Source organism: Ambystoma mexicanum, chromosome 2p (assembly GCF_040938575.1).
Source record: "Ambystoma mexicanum isolate Mex_15411 chromosome 2p, UKY_AmexF1_1, whole genome shotgun sequence".
Taxonomy (NCBI): Eukaryota; Metazoa; Chordata; class Amphibia; order Caudata; family Ambystomatidae; genus Ambystoma; species Ambystoma mexicanum.
The window spans coordinates 792,774,595-792,798,329 of record NC_090923.1 but is presented as its reverse complement, the minus strand read 5'-3'; the positions used below and the strand labels follow the sequence as shown (position 1 = coordinate 792,798,329).

At 49.6% G+C, this 23,735-nt stretch overlaps 1 protein-coding gene across 1 annotated transcript in view; it reads right to left on the bottom strand.

Annotated features, from left to right (window-relative positions):
• The window catches only part of ACTMAP (actin maturation protease), a 578,735-nt gene that overhangs the window by 420,963 nt on the left and 134,037 nt on the right, over positions 1 to 23,735 (bottom strand). Inside the window, exon 3 of the mRNA XM_069644456.1 lies at positions 18,081 to 18,149. Coding sequence (XP_069500557.1) covers positions 18,081 to 18,149 — 69 coding nt within the window. The remainder of the gene's footprint in view (positions 1 to 18,080; positions 18,150 to 23,735) is intronic.

Genomic DNA, 23,735 nt, shown 5'->3' with positions numbered 1-23,735 from the left:
ATGTTTACATCTGTTCATAGTTCTAGATTCTATGGGGAGCCGTTGAGCAGTTCAAGTGAAGAGGTGTTGTGCAGGCTGAGCACTGCTGGGCCCAGGCTGGTTACTAATAAAGGATCTTCATTTACCTGCAGTGTATGCTTCCATTATTACACTGGCGACGAGAGTAGCAAGCCTTCAACCCACGTTGCCTTCTTGGCCGCCCAGCAATTGCCTGCATTCCCCTCCCTGCGGCCCGTTTCCTCTGCACACGATCATCCCATGCTGGTGCCAGTTCATTGTGTTTGGCAGAGTGCCGCACCAGGAGAGGAGGGGAGGGCCCGTGAGGAGGAAAGCCACTTGTTCTCTTTCGGCTGCGAGGAGGAGGGCCTGTTAGGAGAGCCCTCCTGCCGACGCCGTCCGCGTCGATCGACTGTTCTGGGTCAGCTGTGTGGAGGAGGGCCCGTGAGGAGGTGAGCCCTCCTGCCGACGCCGTCCGCGTCGAGCGACTTGTTCTGGATCAGCTGTGTGGAGGAGGGCCTGTGAGGAGGTGAGCCCTCCTGCTGACGCCGTCCGCGTCGAGCGACTTGTTCTGGATCAGCTGTGTGGAGGAGGGCCTGTGAGGAGGTGAGCCCTCCTGCTGACGCCGTCCGCGTCGAGCGACTTGTCTTGGATTGGCTGTGTGGAGGAGCGTGGCCCAGCCTGTCCTGCCCCCTGCTGCTGCAGCACACTTCGCCCGTGGGCTGCGGCGCCTCAGAGTCCTGACTTTCGTTTCACTTGGGGAGAGGAGGCTCCTCCGAGCACGTCGGCACCAGGGCCGACGTGCCCCCAGCCTGCGCTCCCCAGTCCGGGTCGAACGCAGTGCTTCTGCTGGTAGCAGGTGAGGAGGGAAGGGCTCTCTGCTCCCCGCTGTGTGTCGATCCAGCGCGGTGAGCAGGGGGATCCGAGGGAAGCTTATCAACAGTGTCCTGTGCCTGTCGGTCCCCGTTTCCATAGCGGATGCAACGCCAGCTGGAAGGGGCGGTGTTAAGCGCGTAGACAGTTCAGCTCCTATTTGCGCGCATACTGTTAAAGGGGCGGCGTTCCAGTCAAAGAGTGGGAAAGTTAACCAGTGTGAGCTTCTGTTGACTACGTTGAGCTCCAGGGTGCTGGGCACTGCTCTATTTTTGCTCATGGCACGTTTATGTTGAATAGTGACATTCAGAGGTTATTGTTTTGCCAAGCATGGTGGTGAGGTTATAGAGTGGATTTGGATTTGACATACTACAAGCCTTGGCAACCCCATCCTCAACATGCAGCACAACAATGCACGTCCGCCTCCTGCATTCTTGGCCAGTCCTGGTGAACCGGCAATCGTATGGGACTTGTGGGTGGACACCTTCAAGGTGTACCTCAGGGCGGCAGATGGTGCTAAGTTTACAGATGATGAAAAGGATCCGGCTTTGCTCAATTGTTTGGGAACTGAAGGTCTAATGCTATTCAGACATCTTCCCGGCCCCAATGTGCACGCTGCCCCCGCTACCCCTGCAGAAGGCAGTGAGGGTGGTGATGCTTTACCAGGAGTGGTGCTTGCTTATGAAACAGCTTTGGGCAAGTTGGAAGCGCGATTTGGAAAGAGAGCCAACGTTGTACTTGAGAGATAACATTTTTTCTCGAGGACTCGGGGCTCCTGTGAGGGCATAGATGCTTATGTGACTGCCCTGCACACTTTGATAGCGACATGCTAGTTCACTGGTACCATTGATGAGTATATCCGTGATCAGGTTATGATGTGGACGTGTGATGTACGCGTCAGGGAGAGACTATGGATAGAAAAGGATCCACCCCTGGAAAAGGTCATTGAAATAGCCCGTGCAATTGAGGAATCCAGGAAGAGTGTGAGAGAAATGGCCGATAAAGGGGAAGCTGTACATGCTGTGATTCCCCGCAGGGCTGTTGATGCTAGAGTAAGGAACAAGGATAGCAGGGCGATGCTCTCGTCGAGGGAACTGTGCAGGAGATGTGGTTGGCGTGGACACGTGGCGGGCGCAAAAGAATGTCCTGCTGCCAATGTGGAATGTAGGAGATGCAAAACCAAGGGGCATTATGCCTGCATGTGCAGGGGTGCTGCGTCCACTAAGGAGTCTGTGAAAATGGTAGACACGAATGATGATGAAGAGCACGCGACAATAGTGGGGTACATGGGTTGTTCTGACAAGGAGGATGGTGATGTGTCTGAAGGGTCATTGTTGAGTGTGGGGAGCTGTAAGAAGAGGGCTTGGGCGACACTTATGGTCAATGGTGTTCCATTGGAGATGATGGTGGACACGGGGTCTCCATACACTATGATATCCCCTGAACTGTATGTGTCCAAGTTCCACAAGAAAGTGTCCGATTTCTCCTCTTCCGATATAAATCCGTGTGCTTATGGACGAGTACCCATCAAGGTTTTAGGGTTTGAGTGGGCCAATATAGAGTTTGAGGGCCGGGTGGCTAGGGGAACATTATATGTGGCTCACAAAGGTGAACCTGTTGTAGGGTGGGACGAACAAGCTGCCCTGGAGCTAGAAATAAGGCCAGGGAAACCAGTCCCTGTGATGAGCGTGAGTGAGGGGAACGAGGGTGCTGTGTTGCCTTTGGATCTCACGGCGGAAGTTTTGGAGAGTAAGTTTCCCTCAGTCTTTACTTCTAAGCTGGGCAAGTTCAAAGGTTTTGCACACAAGATAGTTCTCAAGAGAGGTGCTGTGCCTGTTGTCCATAAAGTCAGAAGGGTTTCCGATTATGGCTCGTGATGCTTTAAAAGAAGAGTTGGCCAAACTCAAAGAGTCTGGGGTCATAGAGGAAGTGGAGAGTTCGGAATGGTTGGCCCTGGTTGTATTGGCGCGTAAGGCTGACGGGGGCATGAGAATGTGCGTAGATCTCAGGGATCTTAATTCAAGCATATGGGTTGACAGACATCCCCTGCCCAATATCAATGAGATGCTTTCCTTAGTGTGTGGTGCAACCTGTTTTTCGACCTTTGACCTGTCGTCTGCTTATCATCAGATAGACCTGCATGTTGAATCTCGCCCCCTTACATTCTTTGTTACCCCTTTTGGCGCATTCCGTTTTTGTAGGATGCCCTTTGGATTGGCCTCCGCTTCAGCGGTTTTTCAGAGGACAATGCAGAAGCTTTTTGCAGGCGTGCGAGGGGTGGAATGTTTCCAGGATGACATTCTTGTGTGGGGTAAGTCGCGAGTTTAGCATGATGCTAGGGTTCTTGAGGTGATGGGTGTCTTGAAGGATAGCGGTCTCACTGTCAAACTTAGCGAATGCAAGATGGGTGTTCCCAGCGTGACTTACCTGGGTCATTCTCTGGATGTCAAGGGTATTCATCCTAAGAGTGAGTTGGTGAAGGCATTGAATGATGCACCAGCCCCAGTAAACAAAGACCAGTTGAGATCCTTCATGGGTCTTGCAGAGTATTATAGTAGGTTTGTGCCTTCCTATGCCGACAAGACTGTTGGTATGAGGTCTTTACTGAAGAAAGGTGTGCATTTTGCATGGTATGATCAGTGCCAGACGGAATTTCTCAGGTTGAAGGAGGAGATTGAGCAAGCCCCATCCTTGGGTTCCTTTTCTCCGGTCAGGAAAACTTTTCTTACCGTGGACGCGAGTGAGTATGGCATAGGTGCTGTGTTGGAACAAAGGGTCGATGGGGAGCTTCGGCCCATTGCCTTTGCATCCAGGGTGCTCAGAGAGGTTGAGGGTAGGTATGCCGTCATAGAGAGGGAAGCTCTTGTTGCTGTGTGGGCTTCCAAATATTTCGGAACCTTTCTGTGGGGAATGGAGTACACCCTTCGTACCAAACACAAGCCATTGGTACAGGTGTTGACGACCAAAGGTTTGTCTCATGCATCTTCAAGGATCATGAGATGGATGGCCGACATGGCAGAGTTCAATTTCAAGGTTGAGCATGTCCCAGGTGTGAGGAATGCGGTAGCGGATTGTCTGTCGCGTTTTCCGAGCTCTAGTTGTGTTGATGAGGTCCAGGGAGTAATGGGGACGATTGTACCATGGTTGCTAGTGTGGTGCCTGCTGTGTCTGAGCCAGAATGGAACGCAGAGTGTGAGGCTGATCCTGAGTTGGTCTGAGCCAGAATGGAACGCAGAGTGTGAGGCTGATCCTGAGTTGGTTGAAATAAGGACGGCGCTCAGTAGTGGTGTTGTTAGTACAGCATTCTCCAAGCTCTATGGTCATGTGTGGCAGGAATTGTCTGTGGGTCCATGGGGTGTGGCTAGAGGTCTGAGGTTGGTTCCTCCTCAAGCTTGTTGGTTTGGCCCATGAGGGGCATTTAGGCAGGTCCATGACTAAGAGGAGGCTTAGGGAGGACTATTGGTGGCCCAGAATGGACACTGAGGTGGAGGATGTGGTGAAGGATTGTGCGGCCTGTTTCGCCAGCGATAAAAGCAAAGCTCCTGCTCCCCAACCGATTTATCCAGTGGAGGTGCCCCGTGAAGTATAGTCCAAGGTGGTGCTTGACATAATGGGGCCCATGGACTCGTTGGGGGGGAGGCCTGAGATTTGTTGTGGTTATGGTGGACTATACATCAAAATGAGTTGAGGCCACTGCCTTGTCTACGGTTCCTGCCGAGAAAATGTTGGAGTTCCTCTCTGTAGTGTTTGACAGGGAAGGTGTTCCGGCTGGCTTAGTTACCGATAATGGGTCTCAGTTTGTGTCGGAGTACATGCAGAAGTTTTTGGATGATCACGGGATACGTCATCCTAAAGTTGGGTTGTATAATCCACAGGCCAACGGTATGGTAGAGCGCATGAATCATTTTGTCAAGGGGGCTATTCAGTTGGCCCTTGCCAATGGTCTTCCGGGGGGGAGAGTGGTGTCGGAGTTGCCTAAGGCTTACAGGCTGACTCCTCCTGTTTCCACTGGTCATTCTCCCTTCGAGTTGATGCGGGGGAGGAAACCCGGCTCCAAGTTGAGGGTCCCTGCGCTGGGTGGTGGTGTCCAATCGCAGGTGGATATGCAAGGGGTTTTTGATCGAGTCTGGAGTAGGCAACAGCGTTTTCTGCAAGAGCAACTGGCCCATAGGAAGCCCTTGTCGGTTAAGACCAGTGATTGGGTGCAGATCAAGAATCCCAGGTTTGTGGCCAAGGGTCTCAGCAGGTACATGCAACGACAAGTGGTTATCAAGTGTGGTCGTGGTTACGTGAAACTCGATGATGGGTCCAGATGGAGCCTCAGGCGTGTGGTAGTGGTAAATAAGGACAAAGTGGATTCTGCTGGTGGTGAGTCGGGGGAGCCCAATTGCGGCGTAAATGATGCTGGGGCGGTGTTTGGACATCCGTTAAGATGCCCTTCATTTGGGGAAGCGAGTGGGGGCAAGTTGATTTCCAGCCCATGGACAGTGGGGTGGCTCTGGATTTCCGTCAGGATGACGTGCCTTCCATTCCGGTTTCTATTCATAACCTTGATACCACTGATAGTCCGGTGGGTGATTGTGATGAGGGGGTATCCGCTACTCGGGCGGCTGTCGCTGTCCAGGGCAATGCTCATCCTGTCAGGGAGAGGAAGGTTCCCTCTAAGTACAAAGATTATGTCTTGGGAGCCATCCATTAGCTATGGTTCCTTACACCTTCCATAGCTTGGGAGCCACACTTCTTTGGCTTTTGTTCTTTGGCATTTGTTCTTTACTTTCCATTTTTCCTGTTTCTTCAGGTGGAATCTGGAGTTGGTGTGGTGTGTGTGTGTATGTGTGAGTGCCTGTGTATGTAGTAGTGTGGATGTTATGGTGTTTGTGTCTGTTTGTGTCTCTTTTTGGGTAAAGGGGGGAGAAGTGTTGTAATGTGTGTTTTGCTCTTGAGTGGAATTCTACCTTGTAGAATCCCACTCTTACTCTGATGTCATGTTTACATCTGTTCATAGTTCTAGATTCTATGGGGAGCCGTTGAGCAGTTCAAGTGAAGAGGTGTTGTGCAGGCTGAGCACTGCTGGGCCCAGGCTGGTTACTAATAAAGGATCTTCACTTACCTGCAGTGTATGCTTCCATTATTACACAAATCCATATTAGCAACAAAGACAAGCAACACCACCATGATAATATAAAGAAGAGCAGAGCATTTTGTTTTTTTTATTTATGCCTCAGCTCTATAAAGAAAAGGCCTTTTCCAATAAGACATTGTCATGTCTGCTCAATTGGGGGCCTTCCACTTTGCCACCCCAAGGCAGTGCAAGCGAGTTCCACAGAAGCTTACGTGAGCGATAGCACATCCCCCATATATCTTCATGCACTCGGCTTAGGCAAAACACTGCACTTGGTTTCTGTCAAGCACCACACCATGGAGGTAGTAGAGAGTGTTACGTGGTGCCGGGGTCTCAGGCCCCGTCACGATGGTTGTGGCCCTCAGTGTGGGGCGGCCCGATGGGCCCATGGCATGCTTGGGACGTGGCGCCTGAATGATGACACGGCTGTAGTCTGTTACTGCAACTGCAGAGCGGTAGACCGATCGGGACCTTCATTAGTGCGTGCCACATGTTAGCACAGATGGCCCCAACATGTGATTGTCCACGAGCCACGGCGCTCGTGCTCACGTTACAACATCCCATGCCAAGGGTAAAGACAAACAAATGATGAACATTTAAGATGGCATGTGTTACAGCAACTGCTAATGCTCATGCTGACCGTGTGCGTCATCTCAGAAAACATATATACAGATTCTTAGTTAAGCATGCTACTGTACACACTAGCTACAAGGGTGCACAACCATGGGTTGGGCGGTTAAGTTCATGGTCTCGTGGAGGGTGATGCTACCTCCCGTTTCCGCTTGCAGTTCTGGCCAGCACTGATGTCAATCTTTCTACAGGGACTACTTAACACACATAACTTTTGCGGTGTCACTGCATTACCAACATACCTCCTTGGTCTGGTGTACACTTGGGCACATATATACATTGGGGTGTAACACACCTTTGTGCTTGGTTACTACTAATTTTCTTAGTCCAATATGGAATGGGAATGGCCCCACTGGTCGGAAAAGCTGCACTGGGGATACCGAGGCTACATCGGCAGATGGTCACAGGGCAGTCCCTCTGTGTCAGCTCGTCTATGATGGCAAGCGCTCCACTAGCCGGCAAAGTCGCACCTGGGGATACCGTGGGCCACATTGGCTGTCGTCTTGCCAGCAGGTCTTTGGCCGTCTGCTGTAGGGTGGTCCTCCAGCGGGCCTGAGTGGTGTCTGTCCCTTCGCGGCAGATCGTAGTCTGGAGTCTTTCGTGCACCCTTGCCCCCATGCGGATAGGGGCCAGGGAAGGAAACTCTCCTTCCATCCCTCCCCAGGTGAGGAACCGCTGAATGGCAACGGGAAGACCCTTGCCCAGGTTCCCCCTTCAGGCGAGAGCTCTTACCTGCTACCGCTGCAGCGGCAGTCCCACCCTGTTGAGGCTCCGCTGCAGGAGATGGCACTTGCAGCGATCAGGGCCATGCAGTGCCTCGGGTCTTCCCTCTGCTTCACAGATGGTACTTGCATTGGAACGGTGGCGGTTGTGCCGTGGCCAGGCTCCCCCAGTCAGGAGCTTCTCCTGGCCTGCCTTCTGCCAGGCTGCACAAGCACTCTCTTTGGGGAGAGCTGCGGCCTGGCTGGCTGTTGTCCTTTGTGGCCTCCCCAGGCAGGAGTTCTTCCTTTCACTCCTCTGGTGTACGACCAGTGTGGCAGTGCAGCTTGCCGCACTGCTCTCAGGTGTTGGTGGTGGCAGGGACGTACCCCACTGCGTTATCCGCTCCTGGCCCGTTGACCGCAAGGATAGGCAGTCACAGTAGTGGCTCGCGTTAAGCCCTGGCAGCACCAGTTCTTGCCGCCCTCTTCGTCTCTCCCAGGCAGGTGCTGACGGCAGCCTGTTTGGTCCAGGCTCGCTTTCCTGCTGATTTTCTGCCTGACCGCACAAGCACTCTCCATGGGGAGGGCCACGGTCATGCCAGCGTTGTGGCAGGGATTAGTGATGCTTGGGTACAGGAATGGCAGTGGTCTATGTTGTGCCATCTGCGGGCGCCCTTCCAGGCGCGAGTGTTAACTTACTGTCCTGGGCTCCGGGATACAGTCACATATAGGCAGAGTCATGTTGGTGGCTTCCTTAGAAAGAGGCTGCGGTGCCCGGTCTTGCCGAGCCACACTTCCTCTTTGAGCGACTACCCGAGTCAGGAGTTTATTTAGGCAGCGCATCTCTCCCCCAGACGGGAGTGCCTTGTTTGCGACAGTGCACCTCTCCCCCCGACAGGAGTGCCTTCTTCCAGTGTCCAGTGGGCCAGAGTGCTCCTCTGGCTTTTGCGCCAGACAAGGGCCTGTGGCACTGTCGCGGCTTAGGCCACCTGTTCTCCCCCAGACAGGAGTGTCCAAATACACTGTTGTGGCATGGGCCGCTGTCCTCCCCCAGGCAGGAGTTCATAACGTCCTTGTGGCAGCAGGGGCTGCTTGCTCTCCCCTAGTCAGGAGAACTTCCTGTCCATGTGGTGGCATGGGCCACATGCACTTCCCCAGGCAGGAGCTCATACAAGCACTGTGGCAGCATGTGCCAGATCTCTCCCCCAGGCAGGAAAATGTCTCTTTTGTTAGAGCAGCAAGGGCTGCTCTACTCCCACAGGCAGGAGTTTATTGTTAATTGCGGTGAACACGCCGCTGTCACTCTTTCAGCAGAGGTCCTTGCCGCTGTGCTGCTCACTCTCCCGGTGCGGGAGTTCTTACTGCAGGCTGCAGTGTCATTGGGGGCCAGCCGCGCTCCTTCTCACCCAAGGCGGGAGTCCAACATTTAATTAGGCTGCGGTGGGGGAGGAGCTGGGACCGCGCTTCTTCCTTCGCACCAGGAGACTTCATTGCTAGTCGCTGCAACTTACTGCATCCCTCCCGCAGGCGGGTGATATGCTGCTGCTTTGTTGCGGCGGGCCTTCCTGCTCACTCCCTCCCCAAGTGGGAGCCGACATTTCCATGAGATGGAGGAGCCTGCGCCGCGATCACGTTCTTTGTCCTCAAAAGCTGCGACAGGCTGCAGCCCCTCCCCTCCCTGTGTCGGGCTTCCCCGGTCAGGAGCCTTGGAGGGCAGCAGGTCCCTCGACATCCATGGCGGGAGCACATTTTACTACACCACAGCGATGTGGCAGGGACAGGCTGGGTCCTTATTGGGATCAGCATACCGCTGATCCCATGCTCGTCACCAGATGTTACGTGGTGCCAGGGTCTCGGGCCCCCATCATGATGGTGGTGCCCCTCAGTGTGGGGCGGCCCGATGGGCCCACGGCGCATGCAGTGCTTGCATGACAACACAGACACGGCTGTAGTCTGTTACTGCAACTGCCGAGCGGCGGCTTGTTCTTCTTCTTGCTGATAGATTTTTATCCATCAGCGGTGATTTTTGGATACCGAGGCTTGAGCCTCATTACTCCATCTTCTCGGGTTGAGTATGTAGTCGTGGGTTTGTTTTCTTCTTGGTCTGTGTGGTCTTGTCACAGTAGAGCTGGTTTCAAAGGGTCTTCGCAGACCGCTTGGCTCCTTTATTAGTGCAGGCCACGTGTGTGCATACATGGCCCCAACATGTGACTGTGTACGAACCATGGCGCACGTGCTCACGTTACAACAGAGAGGTGCAGTTACTTACTCTTTAGGGATATCAGCAATGAGAAAATAAATAAAAATAAAGCAGAGGTCACTCGATAAGACAACGGGTCTCGCATAACGGCGCAAAGGGCACATTGCACATCGGCCGATGTTACAGTTCTCGTGGACAGGTACTTCTAGGCGAGACTCCTAGCAGAATGTTTTAAAGCATCCTGTTGTCATCTTTTGTTTCACGTGATCACTGATGCCTAGTAACTTAACAATGAGCTTTATGGTCTCCCTCCATGTGCTCACTCAGCATAAGATGAATCATCCTCTGCTTCACGTTCCGTCTTGTGCATGCTGTCTAGCCTGGAATCCTCTAACAAACGCATAAAGGACCTAATGAAGACTAGCACCCTCGAAGGGGGCGCTGGCCAACTGTATTGTACGGTACAAGCCCACGTTCTGAGCAGCCTGGGTAGCCAGCGACCCCTTTCCTTACCCACTCCCTCTTCCTCCTCACCTCTTAGCACCTGTGTAGTTTGCTACGGGGGTGCCTAGAGTGTGTTTTTTCTGTTTAGAAAAAAAAGAAACGTAAATTTGCTGGGCGGCAATGGGCCACGCAGTGCTTTCCCTAAGTACGTTTTCAATGTTGACTGAGCGGCTGCGGGCCGCTCAACGAAGGGAAGGTTCTTTTTTTTATTTAAAAAAGACACCATTAGCACCCCTGTAGACAACTCCATGGCTGCTAATGGCGATACTTCCCTCGCCAGTAGGCCAGCCCTGTTGGTAATGCGCCACCGCTGCCCTCGCTAAGGGAACCTTGCTTCGCTCAGGCCTTTAACTTGGGCGGCAGGCCCTTACCGACAGGGTCAGCCTGCCACTATCACCCCATTACAACTCCCAAACTGTGACTTGCCTTCATTTTGAAGCCTCTCTTTTTGTCACTTTGCGTGTGTGTGTGGGTTTGTCGATTGCCCTGAAGAACCTGCAGAGATGTCCTTGTGCGGCTAGTTTTTTTAACGTTATTTTGTAGACTTGATATATTGCTATTTTCTCCCAGTGTTTTATCCGGTTCCTCTTAGTCCTCTTTCATCCTACATACCCTGCATGCTGCTCTTTTACTTAGGCTGTAGTGTATGATGCAGAAACTCCAAGTGGCCAGAGTCTGTAATACACGTGACTATCATAAAATAAACGCTCCACACAGCAGCAGGGCACAGTGGACAGACCCAACTGAAAAACAGTGGCATTTCATAAAACTCCTAAACCAAAGCACTAGAATGGATGTTACAGCTTCCTGGTGACACCCCCCAAACCAATTGCACTACACCGACCCTCAACACGAAGACCCATTACAACATTGATGTAAGAGGGCAGTCTTGAAAGCTGGAACATGGAATGCTGGTGAGTGATTCATGAGTGTGGGATTAATTGGTTTACATCGTGAGAGTTGTAATGAGAGCAGTTGGGAGGGGGGAGATGTTCCCTCTAGGTGTATATACTTGCATGTGATGTGAGGGTGCAGTGAGTGTGCGAGGTGGAGATGCAATAAGAATGGTGTGTGAACTGGGAGGTGCAGTAAGTGTGATATGAGATGGAGGTGTTGGGTGTAATGTGAGAGCTAGTTGTGGTGGCTATGTGTATGATTTGGGAGCCGAGCCTGCAGTGGGTCTGTGGTGGACGTGGGAGTTGGATAAGATGTGAGAGCTGCGAGTGATGTGAGTTTGTTATGTGACATTTGGAAATCTGTGATTTGGGAACTGGAAATACTGTGTGTGATGGCATGTCGTGCTCGCTGGGAGCCTAATTTGAGAGCCAAGAGTGACGTGAGGAGATGTGATGTCAAGCTAGGGGGTCTGAGAGTGTGATTGCAGAGTTGCAGGTGCGACTAGTGCGATGCCAGAGTTAAGGATGCTGTGGGTGTGATGCAGCAGCTGGAAGTGCTGTGATTGTTTGAGGTGAGAACTGGAGGCATTCTCTCCGAGTGTGATACGGGAGCTAAGTATGTAGTGAGTGTGTAATGAGACAGCTGGGGGGAGCTCAGTGTCCCGTGAGATCTTGAGGTAGCCCAGTGTTTACATGGGGGTTAGGGGCAGCCTTTGTGACTCGGTCACTCATGTGTTTTTCCTTTGGGTCTGCAGTTCCTGCCTTCCATGGAGTTAATCTCTTCCTTTCTCCTGTCAGGTGGTTGCGTCACTCACAGTGGGCAGTTTCATTGGTCAGCTAAGGTGACTGCAGTTTGGCATTCTCCCCTTTATGGGGCTGGTCTTTACTTTGTGATATCAGGTGTCCTGGGAGGTTGAAGGGAGATTGACAGGTGTAATTACCTATTGCAGGGATGCATTTTCTACAGTTGCTCCGACAGGATTCTGTTGGCTGAGGAGAAGGATGAAGGAGCAGGTGTTTTGGGGGAATGCGTCACACAAAGACGCTCCTGCACTCGGAGGTTGTCATTCCTAACCTAACTCCAGTGGCTTCCTCCTCTTAAATATGAGGAGACAAGCCCCAAGATCCAACTGCAGACATCCGGATGCTGTATTTGTATGGCTCAATGGATAGCACTATCCCTTTCAAAAGGTGCAAGGGGTCAGTATTAAACTGAACACAGCCCCTGGCGAGGGTTGGGCTTTGGTTTGATCCCACTGACTGAGAATGGCTGATGGGGTGGCATAAGGCGGTGGTAGTGTTAGAAAACCCCAAAGGGTGGATGCAGACTTGGCATATTATGCATAGGGTTGGCGTTCACCGACGCTACCCAGTTGTGCTCTGTGTGGATTGGGTGCTCACTCCTGTCATTAGCAGGCAATGTAGTTCTGTCCTCCGAGAGCGCCTTGCTGGTGCCCAGAGATGTGGAGAGGCAGAGTGCCATTTAGAGGGTGCAGTGGGTGTGGACCGAATGCCCGCATGAGCTCATGTGGAGAGCGTGTTGTATGGAAGCTATGCTCTCTGGTAACAAAGCTTGTATTCAAAGCTTCTCTGTACAATAGAGGGCAGAATATATACAAATGCCACCTTAGGCCTTGTGCCTGCAAGACTGTTCTACAAGAGGTGGTAGGTAAAGGGATGGTACAATTGAAATTCAGATCCTTGTGCCCAGTTGCACACCTGTGCAGGACAGTGCGGAGGGTTTAAATGCTACTGGGATTGCAATTTCAAAGTAGACTGTCTGCAGGTCTCTGTACTACAGACTGCCTCATGACGAGTTTGGCACTAACCCTTAAATGCGGCGGTAATGCTTTACCGCCGCATTTAAGGGTCTGCTAAATCACGGGTCTAGCAGGATTTGCCCCCAGCCCTGTGATGTAGGCAAATCCGCTGCGATTTTGCTGATTTTCGGTGCTATTACCGCCGGCGGTAGTAGCACTGAAAAAATTACCCATTGGGCCCAATGGGGAATGTGGAATTTCTGTATGGGCCTAATGGGGAATGGAACCTTGCTGTTCCACCAAACCCGAGTTGCGGCACTAGTAGCGCCGGGGTAATACCGCCAGGGATACCACCCAACTCGTGATGAGGCCCTCTGATATCCCAAAAAAGAATAGTATTTAAGGTTGCGGTAAACATCTCAAATGCAAATGCTGAAATGCCCTGCTCTATGCAGCGCAGCACTGCACTTCCATAGACCAGGCCAGACGTAACTTACATTGCGCAGTCTTAAGGGGTTTTGGGACCTGGGCACAGCAAATGTGCCCTCCTCCCCCACTCAAACCAAAAAAATGAAGGGATCCGAGGACATCTGGTTGCGCCACCCTCACACGCCTCCACCCCCAGCATCCGACTCCGTCCCACAAAAACTCCAAGCTCGCTTGAACTCTCCTGACTCCTTCTTCCATGCTGGATTCAGAATAATCAACAAGTGGCATTTCTAGGGCAACATTAGCAGTTCACAATGAGGATACTTGTGTTGGAGCATAAGTTAAGTAACAGGGCCCAATTTAAGAATAGCAGCACAGAGCAAAGTATACAGGCTGTAGTAGAACAGCGTTGTGGCAGTATGCACCAGGCACAGTCCCAAATTACCCACATAGGTACAGAACTCCAATTAACAGACTCCTGGAACGGCCTATGCTCAAGCATGGATAAAGGAGACAGATGGGAAGCACCAATTAGGGCACATCCAGTATAGGTAGAGAGTATGCAGCAGAGGCCGTCAGGAAGGTGTGCATACTCAACCACAGACTGAGATTAAAATAGAGCCATGGTCTTCAAGTACTGAGTCAAGAAGCAAATGAATTTGTTATTTGCAAACCAGGGATGTCATTTGGGGGTCGCCTGAGGTCTCACTTGCTACCCCTATGGTCTCCCTTGCTACCCCTAAAAAAACTTTTTTAGTTTTTTTAAAATGAAGCTCCTGGACTTTGGCCAGTGACATGTGGCTCTTTATTTCTGGAGCGACTGACTGGCTTTCTTGTTCACGCCTCTGAAAAACAAAACAGCAGGTTCCATATGTGTAACACTTTGAGCAGTGACCCTAAATAAGAAAGAATAGGAATAACAAATAATGCCTTTCTGGAATTCTATGCAGTGGTTGCTAGACTCATTAAAGACTTATTTCAGGCACACTTCAGTGGGTGAGTCACTGATTTAGTCTGTTCTTAAACACCTCAAATTCACAATACAGACAAAACGTCCAAAAAGCATTTAGAGTAGAATAAGCATCCATTTCAGACTATGTATTTTGATTTTTGCAAGTTGCAGATATAGCATGTTTTTTCTCTGTTACAATCATCAGAAGACATTCCATCTCGGTGTCCTCGGTCACTTGACAAAATCCTTGTGCCTAAAAGCTTGTGTACAGTGTAAAAATGTTTGAGCATAGCACAAAACGTGGCCCTTGTTTTCACTGTGCCACAATTAAAGCTTTGTTGTAATGTGTCTATCTTTCCTATCTCCCTGGCATGCTGTTCAGGATGTTTATTTAAATGTATGAGGTAACGAGTGCCCAGAGTACGGGATGCTATGTGAGTGCGCTGCTTTCCATGAGCAACCCTAAATTCTTTAATACACAGTTATGAACCCTCCCAATGGTATGTATTTTGCCAACCTCTGAATCCTGAAAAGTAGATCCACGCAGGCTTGACATGTGGTCAACTTTGCATCAGACCTGCAGATGAACTGGGCTGCTGTTAAATATCAGTTACCAGTTTAATGGTATCTATTACAGATTGCAATTTGCTTTCTGAATTTGAGAACATTCAGACATGTAATTGCTCATTTTACTATAGCCGGTGAGATAGCTATAACCGGTAAGATAGCTCAGTGGGCTGAGTGCTTGCTGCTGCGATGTGTGTGGGATCCCCAGGTTGCAGGTTCAAATCCTGACAAGGCCAACTCGGCCTTTCATCCTTCTGAGGTTGATAAATGATTACCAACACAGATTGGGTGATATTATGTGTATATTTGTTCTATATTAATTGCTTAAGTGTAAGTGCCATATAATAACACATCATTATCATTTGGCCTTGGACGTCTGCTTGCATTCGCAGAAATTTGGTAATATGGGCCTATACACAATTATATTAATGATACATATGGTGATCCATTCTTGTATGAAATGTATATCACATTACAGTGATATTGTAACCATATTTTCTGTAGTGTACTTAGGAACAATGCTATGTGATGCCACTTCCTGTTTTGTCAAGGGGTATATGGTCAATTTCCATCATTTCCCGTGATGCCACTTTGGGGTGGGTTCAAATGACATCACTTCCTGTGATGTCATCAGAGGTCAAGGGTCGTGTGATGTCACTTCCTCTACCCCTGGCATTTTGGTGAAATGAAGTCCCTGCGCAATATATGGATGGGGTGACAAAGTAAATGTTGAAGAGACTAGGGGACAGGTCCTGGGAGACCCGGGAAATGCAGTTGGTTGCCTGCTCCATGATACTGGCCCTGATGGCAGTATATAGCTGAGCCCCCAGAGCCTCTTGTCTCATTCCTCGCCTTGTATGCTGTTCCACCTTGCAGGGCCAGAGGTCCGTTGGCTGCACGGTTTCGAATTTGGCTAACAAAATCACCTGTAGCAACTAAAGCTTATGCTCCTTTTCGGGAGTGGCTGCCCAATTTTTCCAGCCCTGCTTTAGAAGGATGAGCTGTAGACCAGCAATATGCTTATGTTACATTACCTGCACAAAATGGAAGCTTGACCATGGGTGGAATTTCCATTAATGGTAAATGCTCCAAATCCCCAAGGAAATCCTCTGGGATTCCATGAATGGGAACTATTAATGCCAGCCCAACATTCATAACCTGACTGATTTGCTGCTGATGTTAGTGATGGTAGAGGAAATACCGCTGAACTCGCAACAGAGCCCATGGTTTGGTAGCACAGTAGGGGTCATATCTACCTCAGGATGACGAAACTTGGTACTCTGGTCTGGCATGTGAATACACATCTCTGCAACAAGTGACTAACACAATGAGCTATGTGGGATGGGTGGTGGGTTAGAGCAGTAAATAATGAATCGAGATTGTGGTGGGGACTGCAGGGGTGGTGGGAAATCTCCCCAGCATATCATTGCGTGCAAATGTACGAAAAGAAAAAGTAAAAACATAAAATTAAGAAATCAGTATTTTGGTTTCAGTATTTTTTTTGTGATAATCCCATAAATTCGTTTTGGACTGCTATTTCCATGATCCCTCACCACTCGCTGTGCTGGGAGGGCTGATGAGAGTTGTAGTCCAACACATCTGGCGAGACAAAGGCTGCAGACCCCCAGTGCCTGGATTTAGGAGGCTGTGCAGGGATGCTGATATCATGCTGACTTCATGTTAACAAGTGGCATTTCAGGGAACACGTTTCCGACAAAGACCTTGTGTGAACATTAGCGCATTTTGGAGGTGAAAGAACAGGGGCTTGTTGTGGAAGGGCGCAGAGGAAGGTGGGTGTGGGTGGGGAAAAACAGGCGGTATGGAAGACAAAAAAATCGTTAACCTCCAGTCAGGAAATGTGCAGGTCGGGGGAGTGAGGTTTGTGACACCCGCATAGATCTTTTATGCATGATATGATAGGTTATTTAAAACGCGCTTAATACCCAGAGGTGAGGATCGAACCCACGTTGCTCCATGTCGTCTTGCTTCCAAGGCGAACACGTTGCACATGAGCTAGCCTCCCGAGACATGGCACATAATGTTAGCATCTGGGCATATGGGGTTTTAGCTGGACATACGAGGCTGTAATTGCACATTAGGATGTAACTGGCAAGGAGGCTGTACGGGGCATCGGATGCTGAGGCTGGATATACGAGACGGTTCCTAATACCCCACGGCGTATCGGCATTTGTCTATGATCGATACGCCACTGGTCTACGATGACTGTTATGGTATTACCCTGACATCTATTGGAAGAATAGTGTTTTCATCGGGTTCGTCTTCCGGGGGTTGTGGTTGTTGATTGGAGGTTCCTCTTGCTTTGGTGATGTAGGGGGGTTATTGGGTCGGTCGTCTGTTTGTTTTGTTTTGGTCATCCTCCTTTTATGTGCCCAGTAGACGCTCTGCGAAAATTGCATTTAGAAGTGTACCCAATAACTTCTGCGAGAGTTACACTTAGAAGTGTCCCAGTAGCCTCACTGATAAATGGAATTTAGAAATGTTCCCAATAGCCTCTGTATGGAAAATTGTACTTAAAAGTTCGCCTAGTAGCCTCTCTGTGGAAAATAGAACTTAGAAGTTTGCCCAGTACCCTATCTGGGAAAGTTGCATTTAGAAGTTTACACACTGAAAGAGCATATAACCATTCATACCACACCCCACGCTTACTCTCTCCTTTACACCACCACTCAACTAGAACACAGAGATACTATGACACCATTCGGTATAACTGTTCTCATACGAAAATCTGCCGCTTACTCCACATCATTCTATGTAAACACTGCTGGTCTCACACTCCCAGCCAGGCGTTTTCCCCAGGCCTAACGCAGCCACATCTGTTCTGGATAAATCCTGCCAGAACGAACACATTCTCCTGATCTCTCAACCACCACACCTACCGATAAGAATCAGCTATTACATGTGTACCGCACAAGCTGCACACATATCCGGTGCACACACGCACCTTTTGACTCTCCCTACTCTCTCTACTGATCTGAACTTCGGTTCCCAAGGGCGTTCAACCTACCAGCGCCTTCAGACCATACCAATGGTATATAAGGCGCTATATAAGTGCAAAATAACAATAACAATAACAATATACGAGGCTGGAAACTAAAACAACCTTTACCTGCTTTATGAGCTGTTTGTACTTTTAATAGACTTACATTTGCACCTTTGTTGACATCAGTGACTCTGCATGATCAGAAGTAACAGTACTGTGACATCAATTCCTATTGTATTTTTGGTTAAAAGACCACGTGAGATTACTTTCTGCGATGGGGTGGATGGAAAATGGGACACGAGGTCCCTTTTCCGTGTATTAAGACTCATCCACAGTTCAAGTGGGGGGTTCATATCAGAGCTTCAGTGGTCACTGAACCTCAACATTCCACAACCACTGCGAGCAACACAGTCCCCGCCCCGTGTACAGTGCATCCCTTTCTACTTACTGCGGACCTTCCTGTATGAGGGATGGCAAGGGCGAATGGAAAAGCAGCCACTGGAGCTCCCTGCGAAAGCTGGAAGAGAGAAACATCGATCAATTGCTATTCTTTCAACATCAACGCTCCTCAATGAGGAAACTGGGGTGAAATCAACCGAGCGTTGGCCTTGTAGGTGCCATCGTGAGGAGTTATAGACCTCATTGCATTGCCTGCCATCACACTCTGTCACGCAATGGGGCATACTGATATGCGTTTGCCTTGTAGGTGCCATGAGTGTAGCTGGTTTTGGCGTGATGAGTCATGCGCCTCATTGCATTGCTTTTTCCCTTTTCATTTCGGGGGTATACACGCAGGGTTTCTCAAGTGGTAGCTTGCTCTCTATGATATTTGGGGCTGAGTTGGGATTTGTCAGTGCCTTAGACTGGGAATGTGCTCCTGGGAGTGGACTGGAGTGGTTAGAATGGAAATATATTGAGGTTTCCATTGAAATTCGAACATATCACTGAGATTTTATAACTGGGAATGTGCTCGGATTGGGAGTATAATGGGTTGCCAAACTGGGAAATAGACAAAGATTGTGCAGACGATAAACATATTGAAATTTCACAAACCTTATCTATACCGGAATTGTGTCAAAGTGAAATATAATTATGCCGGAATTGCCTTGGGGTGAACTGGGAGCATGCTGGAATTGTACAACTGTAATCTAAATATTCTGGAATTGTGCCAAGTGGCATAGTCAGTAAACTGGGAAACTATTGGCATTGTAAAACTGGGAATTCACAGGCATGTGCAAACTGGGAGTACGCTGGGGCTGCCAAACCAGGAGCATACTGGACATTTACTGTGTGTGTGCTTCTGGAATCGTCAAACCGGTTGTGCATTGCGATGGTCAAGCCTGGACAGATAGGGGAGTTTGCAAACTGGAAGTCTGCAAACTAGATGTAAACTGGGACGGTACAGGAACGGCGCAAACTGGTAATTTAGCCCGACTGTGAATTTGTCCAATCTGGAATACACTGAAATGGTCCAAATAGAGATATTCTAGTTTTGTGAAAAGTGAAACTATACTGAGATTAGATAACTGGGAGCAGACTGTGCAAACTGTACATTTTAAAATTGGGAGCAAACTATAATTTTGGAAAACGGAGCATACTGAGATCGTTAAACTGGGGAAATGACAGCATACTTGAAACTGGGAATATGCAGTGTTTGATCAATTTTCTCACGGTGTCAAACTGGGAGGTTACTGGATGTGAAAGTAGCCTGAGAGAACCCGGCTTTCTTTCCTGGCTACAGTCAGGAGGCCCAATTAGAAGGCTCATCAACCAGAGGGGGTTGGGGGTCCAGAAAACAATGACCTGCTGCTTGCTATTGGGGAGATGCAGGAGGCAGGATCAAGGACAGGGCATCTGTTGGATGTGGTACACAGGCTGCAGTGAGCCAGACACAAGACTATCCGACCATAAGCAAGAGGCGAGATGAATGCTGGCGCCTTACAGATGCAGGAGAGGAGCTGGACTGCAAAGCTGGGACTGGTATTCCCCGGGCACTGGCCCATATCTGTGGAGGCACAGGAGGCAGCAGAAGGGGATAGAAGAACATGGTAAGGACCAGGCAAAGACAAGGAAGGAGAGCCGGCAGATGAACACGCCCTTCCAGGTGGAGGGTAGCGAGCAATATGCCGAGCTGAGGAGGGACGCCCAAAAGCAGCTTGCCATGTAGATCTATGCAAGACCTTCATTGGGAGATAACGCTGCAAGGTGAGAAACAGAGTCGAGAGTACCAGAGCAAAACTAAGAAAGCGTCATTTAGCGAGAACGCTGCCTTCCGGTAAAATGTCATAAGCATCAGAGAACATTGAGCCATCCAGTGTGTGTGTGTGAGAGGGAGAGAGAGGGAGAGGGAGAGAGAGGGAGAGAGAGGGAGAGAGAGGGAGAGGGAGAGAGAGAGGGAGGGAGAGGGAGAGAGAGAGAACGAGAGAGGGAGAGGGAGAGAGAGAGAGAGAGAGAGAGAGAGAATGCTGCATCACAAGTTCTAGAGTTTGAGGAAATGGGGCATATTGGGAATGTGCATATTAGTCCCTGGAGTCAATCCGAGAAAACCTGATTGCTGGGCAGCAATGCTTGATGGGGACATCGTGCCACGCCCCAGAGAAGTCTACGCAATGTGCAGTGTGATGGCGCTATATGCTGGAAGCGGAGGCACAGGCCCCAGAACGAACGGAGAGCTATTCATTACATACAAAAGCTGCCTGCTGGCGAACCTAACCCTGACTCCCATTGCAAACCGATAGACATTCTCTGTCTAAAAACACGCGTCAGCCTGGGAAGCTAAACGTCAAGTGCCAGAGCGAATTGAGAGAAATACATAGTGCAAACCAAGGCACAGGTCCAATAGAGTACTAGGATACTCACCGGGTGATGCCACTGCATGTGGGGAAACGGAAACTTAAATCCCAGAACCAAACTGAGAAATACTAATGACAAGACACCATGGCCCGCTTGGAAATGCAGTCCCGTAGCCCAGAAGGAACTAAGAAAAATGTACAGGGGTGGCCAAAAGGATCTGCTGGGAAATGCAGTCTTAATTCCGAGCAGAAATCTGCGAGCAGGGTATTACAGATGCTGCCTGAGAGAAGACACCGAAGGCAGCGAGATTGAGTGTGAATCTCCGCTCTGACTTATCATGCCATGCCCAAGAGAAGGTTGCATGACGTTAGGATACTGAATATTACAGACAGAAAAAAGGAGAGTCATAGGGCCTCATTACCAGTGTGCCGGTCCGGTTAAAATGCCAGTGAAACGGCCAGTAATACCGGATCAGGCATTCTTACCAGATGGCACACTCCGAGTTTGCCGGTAGGGGCAGTGAACTACTGGCAGGCCTGACCTGCTGGGAGTTCAGGCCTCTACCGGCAAAGAATTGCTCCAATCACCGGCACTAGCAGTGCCGGTGATTGGGCCAATCCCATTCCATGTAGTTCTATTGGACTCCATGGAATGGGAACTTACCGCTGTTGCCGACACCCGTTATATCCCAGTAACACTGGGGCGCTGGTAACAGTAAGGCGAGTTTGCCGGTAACCCGCCAGATTTACTAGCGGTTTACTGGCAAACTCGTTATAAGGTCCGTATTTGCTTATTTTAGACCTTAAGGAGTTTCGCGCTCTTCAGAAAGCAAGACTGAGTTCCCAGTCAGCAAAAGAAAATATATATATTTCAAATGATAGTTACAAGATCTTTCGCAGAAATAAAATGAGCCAAATGCTAATTCTGTGGTTTTAGCCTTGATTTTATTCCAAACAGGAAATGGTATAAATTATAAATTGTAGGCAAAGTAAACACTGTTGCTTCACAGGATTTAGCTATGCCAAAAAGGTGCAAATTCGTTTATAGTATGGGTTGTTGTTCCTTCACATTTAAATACCCCCACATGCTGTCCACAGCATGTGTCCACAGCACGAACGCTCGGCAATCGAACCGGAGATCAAATTTGAACTGCTACCATTTATACCATTTCCTGTTTGGAATAAAATCAAGACCACAGAATTAGCATTTGGCTCATTTTATTTCTGCGAAAGATCTTGTAACTATCATTTTAAATATATATATTTTCTTTTGCTGACTAGGAACATAGTCTTGCTTTTTGCAGAGCGCGAAACTCCTTAAGGTCTAAAACAAGCAAATACGTATACTCATTTCCCCTTACAGTCTAGGGGTAATAGACTTTAGTTTCGCTGATTTGCATCTATTTCATATAGACATTTTGAGGAGCGCCGGAATCAGCCAAAGACTGTCTCAACTAGATGCACTCGTTATAAGGTCCATAGTATTACATGCTGAAGGCAGGAGTCACTTACTACTGAAGCAGAACCTTGCATACTGAGAATGGAAGTCTCCCACTCGTTTAACATTCAAGAAAGAAATACTGATCAAAGATGCTCAAGACTAAACATTGGAGACCACTACTCCTAGAGCGACTAAAACATCAAACACAGAACTGTGAAGACTTGTGACCAGAAGCCAATATTGACTGCCAGCCGCCTCTCACCCCTCTGCAGTTAAACTGGAAAATAAAGTTTAGTTTGACTTTATTCCTGGGTCTCTTATTCTTTATAAATCAGTCTATCACATGGAATTGCATCATAGGTAATATGATCAGGAGTATAAAGGGTCTGTCAAGCATGAATACCTGGATTGCCAATGATATTATGCAATCGGGGACTGTACTGGAATTGGATAATTGGATTTTAGCAAACTCTATATATATACACTCAGACAATGAAACCAGAATAGCGCAGACTGGAACATTAGTAGGAATTTGCAAACTGTGACTACTGGGATTCTGAAAACTGGAAATACTTTGGATTCGGCTAACTGGCAATTTAATTAGAATTTCAAGATGGGATTATACCTCCATTTGCAACCTCACAATATGCAGAGATTGTGCAAACGAACTGGGAGTGCACAGGGTTTGGCAATTTGGGACTGTACTGGCAGTTAAAATGATATGGGCCGAGGTCGGCCACCAGGGGGCGCGCGGATGAGTCGCCTCTCCGTGTGAGCGCTCTACACAGGGTCCGGAAAGTGGCAGTGAGCCCCCACTTCGAGACCCCCCCCAGAGCTGATTTTTGACCAAGAGACGTGGGAAGGTGTCCCCCCCACCTGAGAGAAAACCCGGAGAAAATCGGAAGCGGCATCGTGGTGAAATTAACGCCGGCGCTTTGAGGCCTTCGGCGCGGCGTGAGTTCCGCGGAACTCCCAACCCGGGCCTGCGTATACGCGGGAAGTGCCGCCCTCTGAGTCTGATCCGGCGCACTTCTCGGTCCTCCGCGTGGAACCGGCTGCGCACCTCTGCCAAGGGCGGTTGATACCCCCACCGCGACACGGTAGGCGGACCCCTCACCCCCCCTGCAAAGCTCAGGAGGCCCTGGTGGCTTGGTCCTTCACGTCCCCCGCGTTGGCGGGTGCTAACGTCGCTTCACGACCCGGATGCTGTGGGAGGCCTCCCTTTATGGACCCTAAAACCAGGCTAGCGAAATATACGTTTTCACCAATTGCCAGATCCCCAGGGCCCTCCTTGATTTCTATAATGTCGACTGCAGGATCCGAGGCCACCGCGACCAAGGCGGATGTTGCTGATTTGCTTGCCGAAATGAGGGGCATGCGAGCAGATATTGGCAATAGGATAGACAAGATCACGCAGAGGATCGACAAAATGGACGATAGGCTCGAACAGGTTGAGCACAACCAAACATCTCTGAATGTGCTGGAAGCACAGATGGATCACCGAATCGCAGATATATCGGACAGAGAGAATGAACTGCGCCTTAAGGTCGATGACCTCGAGAACAGGGAGCGCCGGAACAATATCCGAATATTTGGTCTTCCTGAGAAAGAGGGCGAAACCGAACTGGACCTGAAGCAATCGTTGCATGCCATCCTGAAGCTCCTATACAACGATGACTCAATTGACGCGCCTAAAATTGACCGCATCCATAGGGCCGGAGGTAGACCGGGGGCCCCGAGATCGGTCCTGGCCCGATTCCATAACTATGCGGACAGAGCGCGAATCTTGGACAAGGCCAGAAGCGCCCCACAGCTGTCCTTGGAGAACTCCGTCATTTCACTTTTTCAGGATTTGTCATCCCTCACGTTG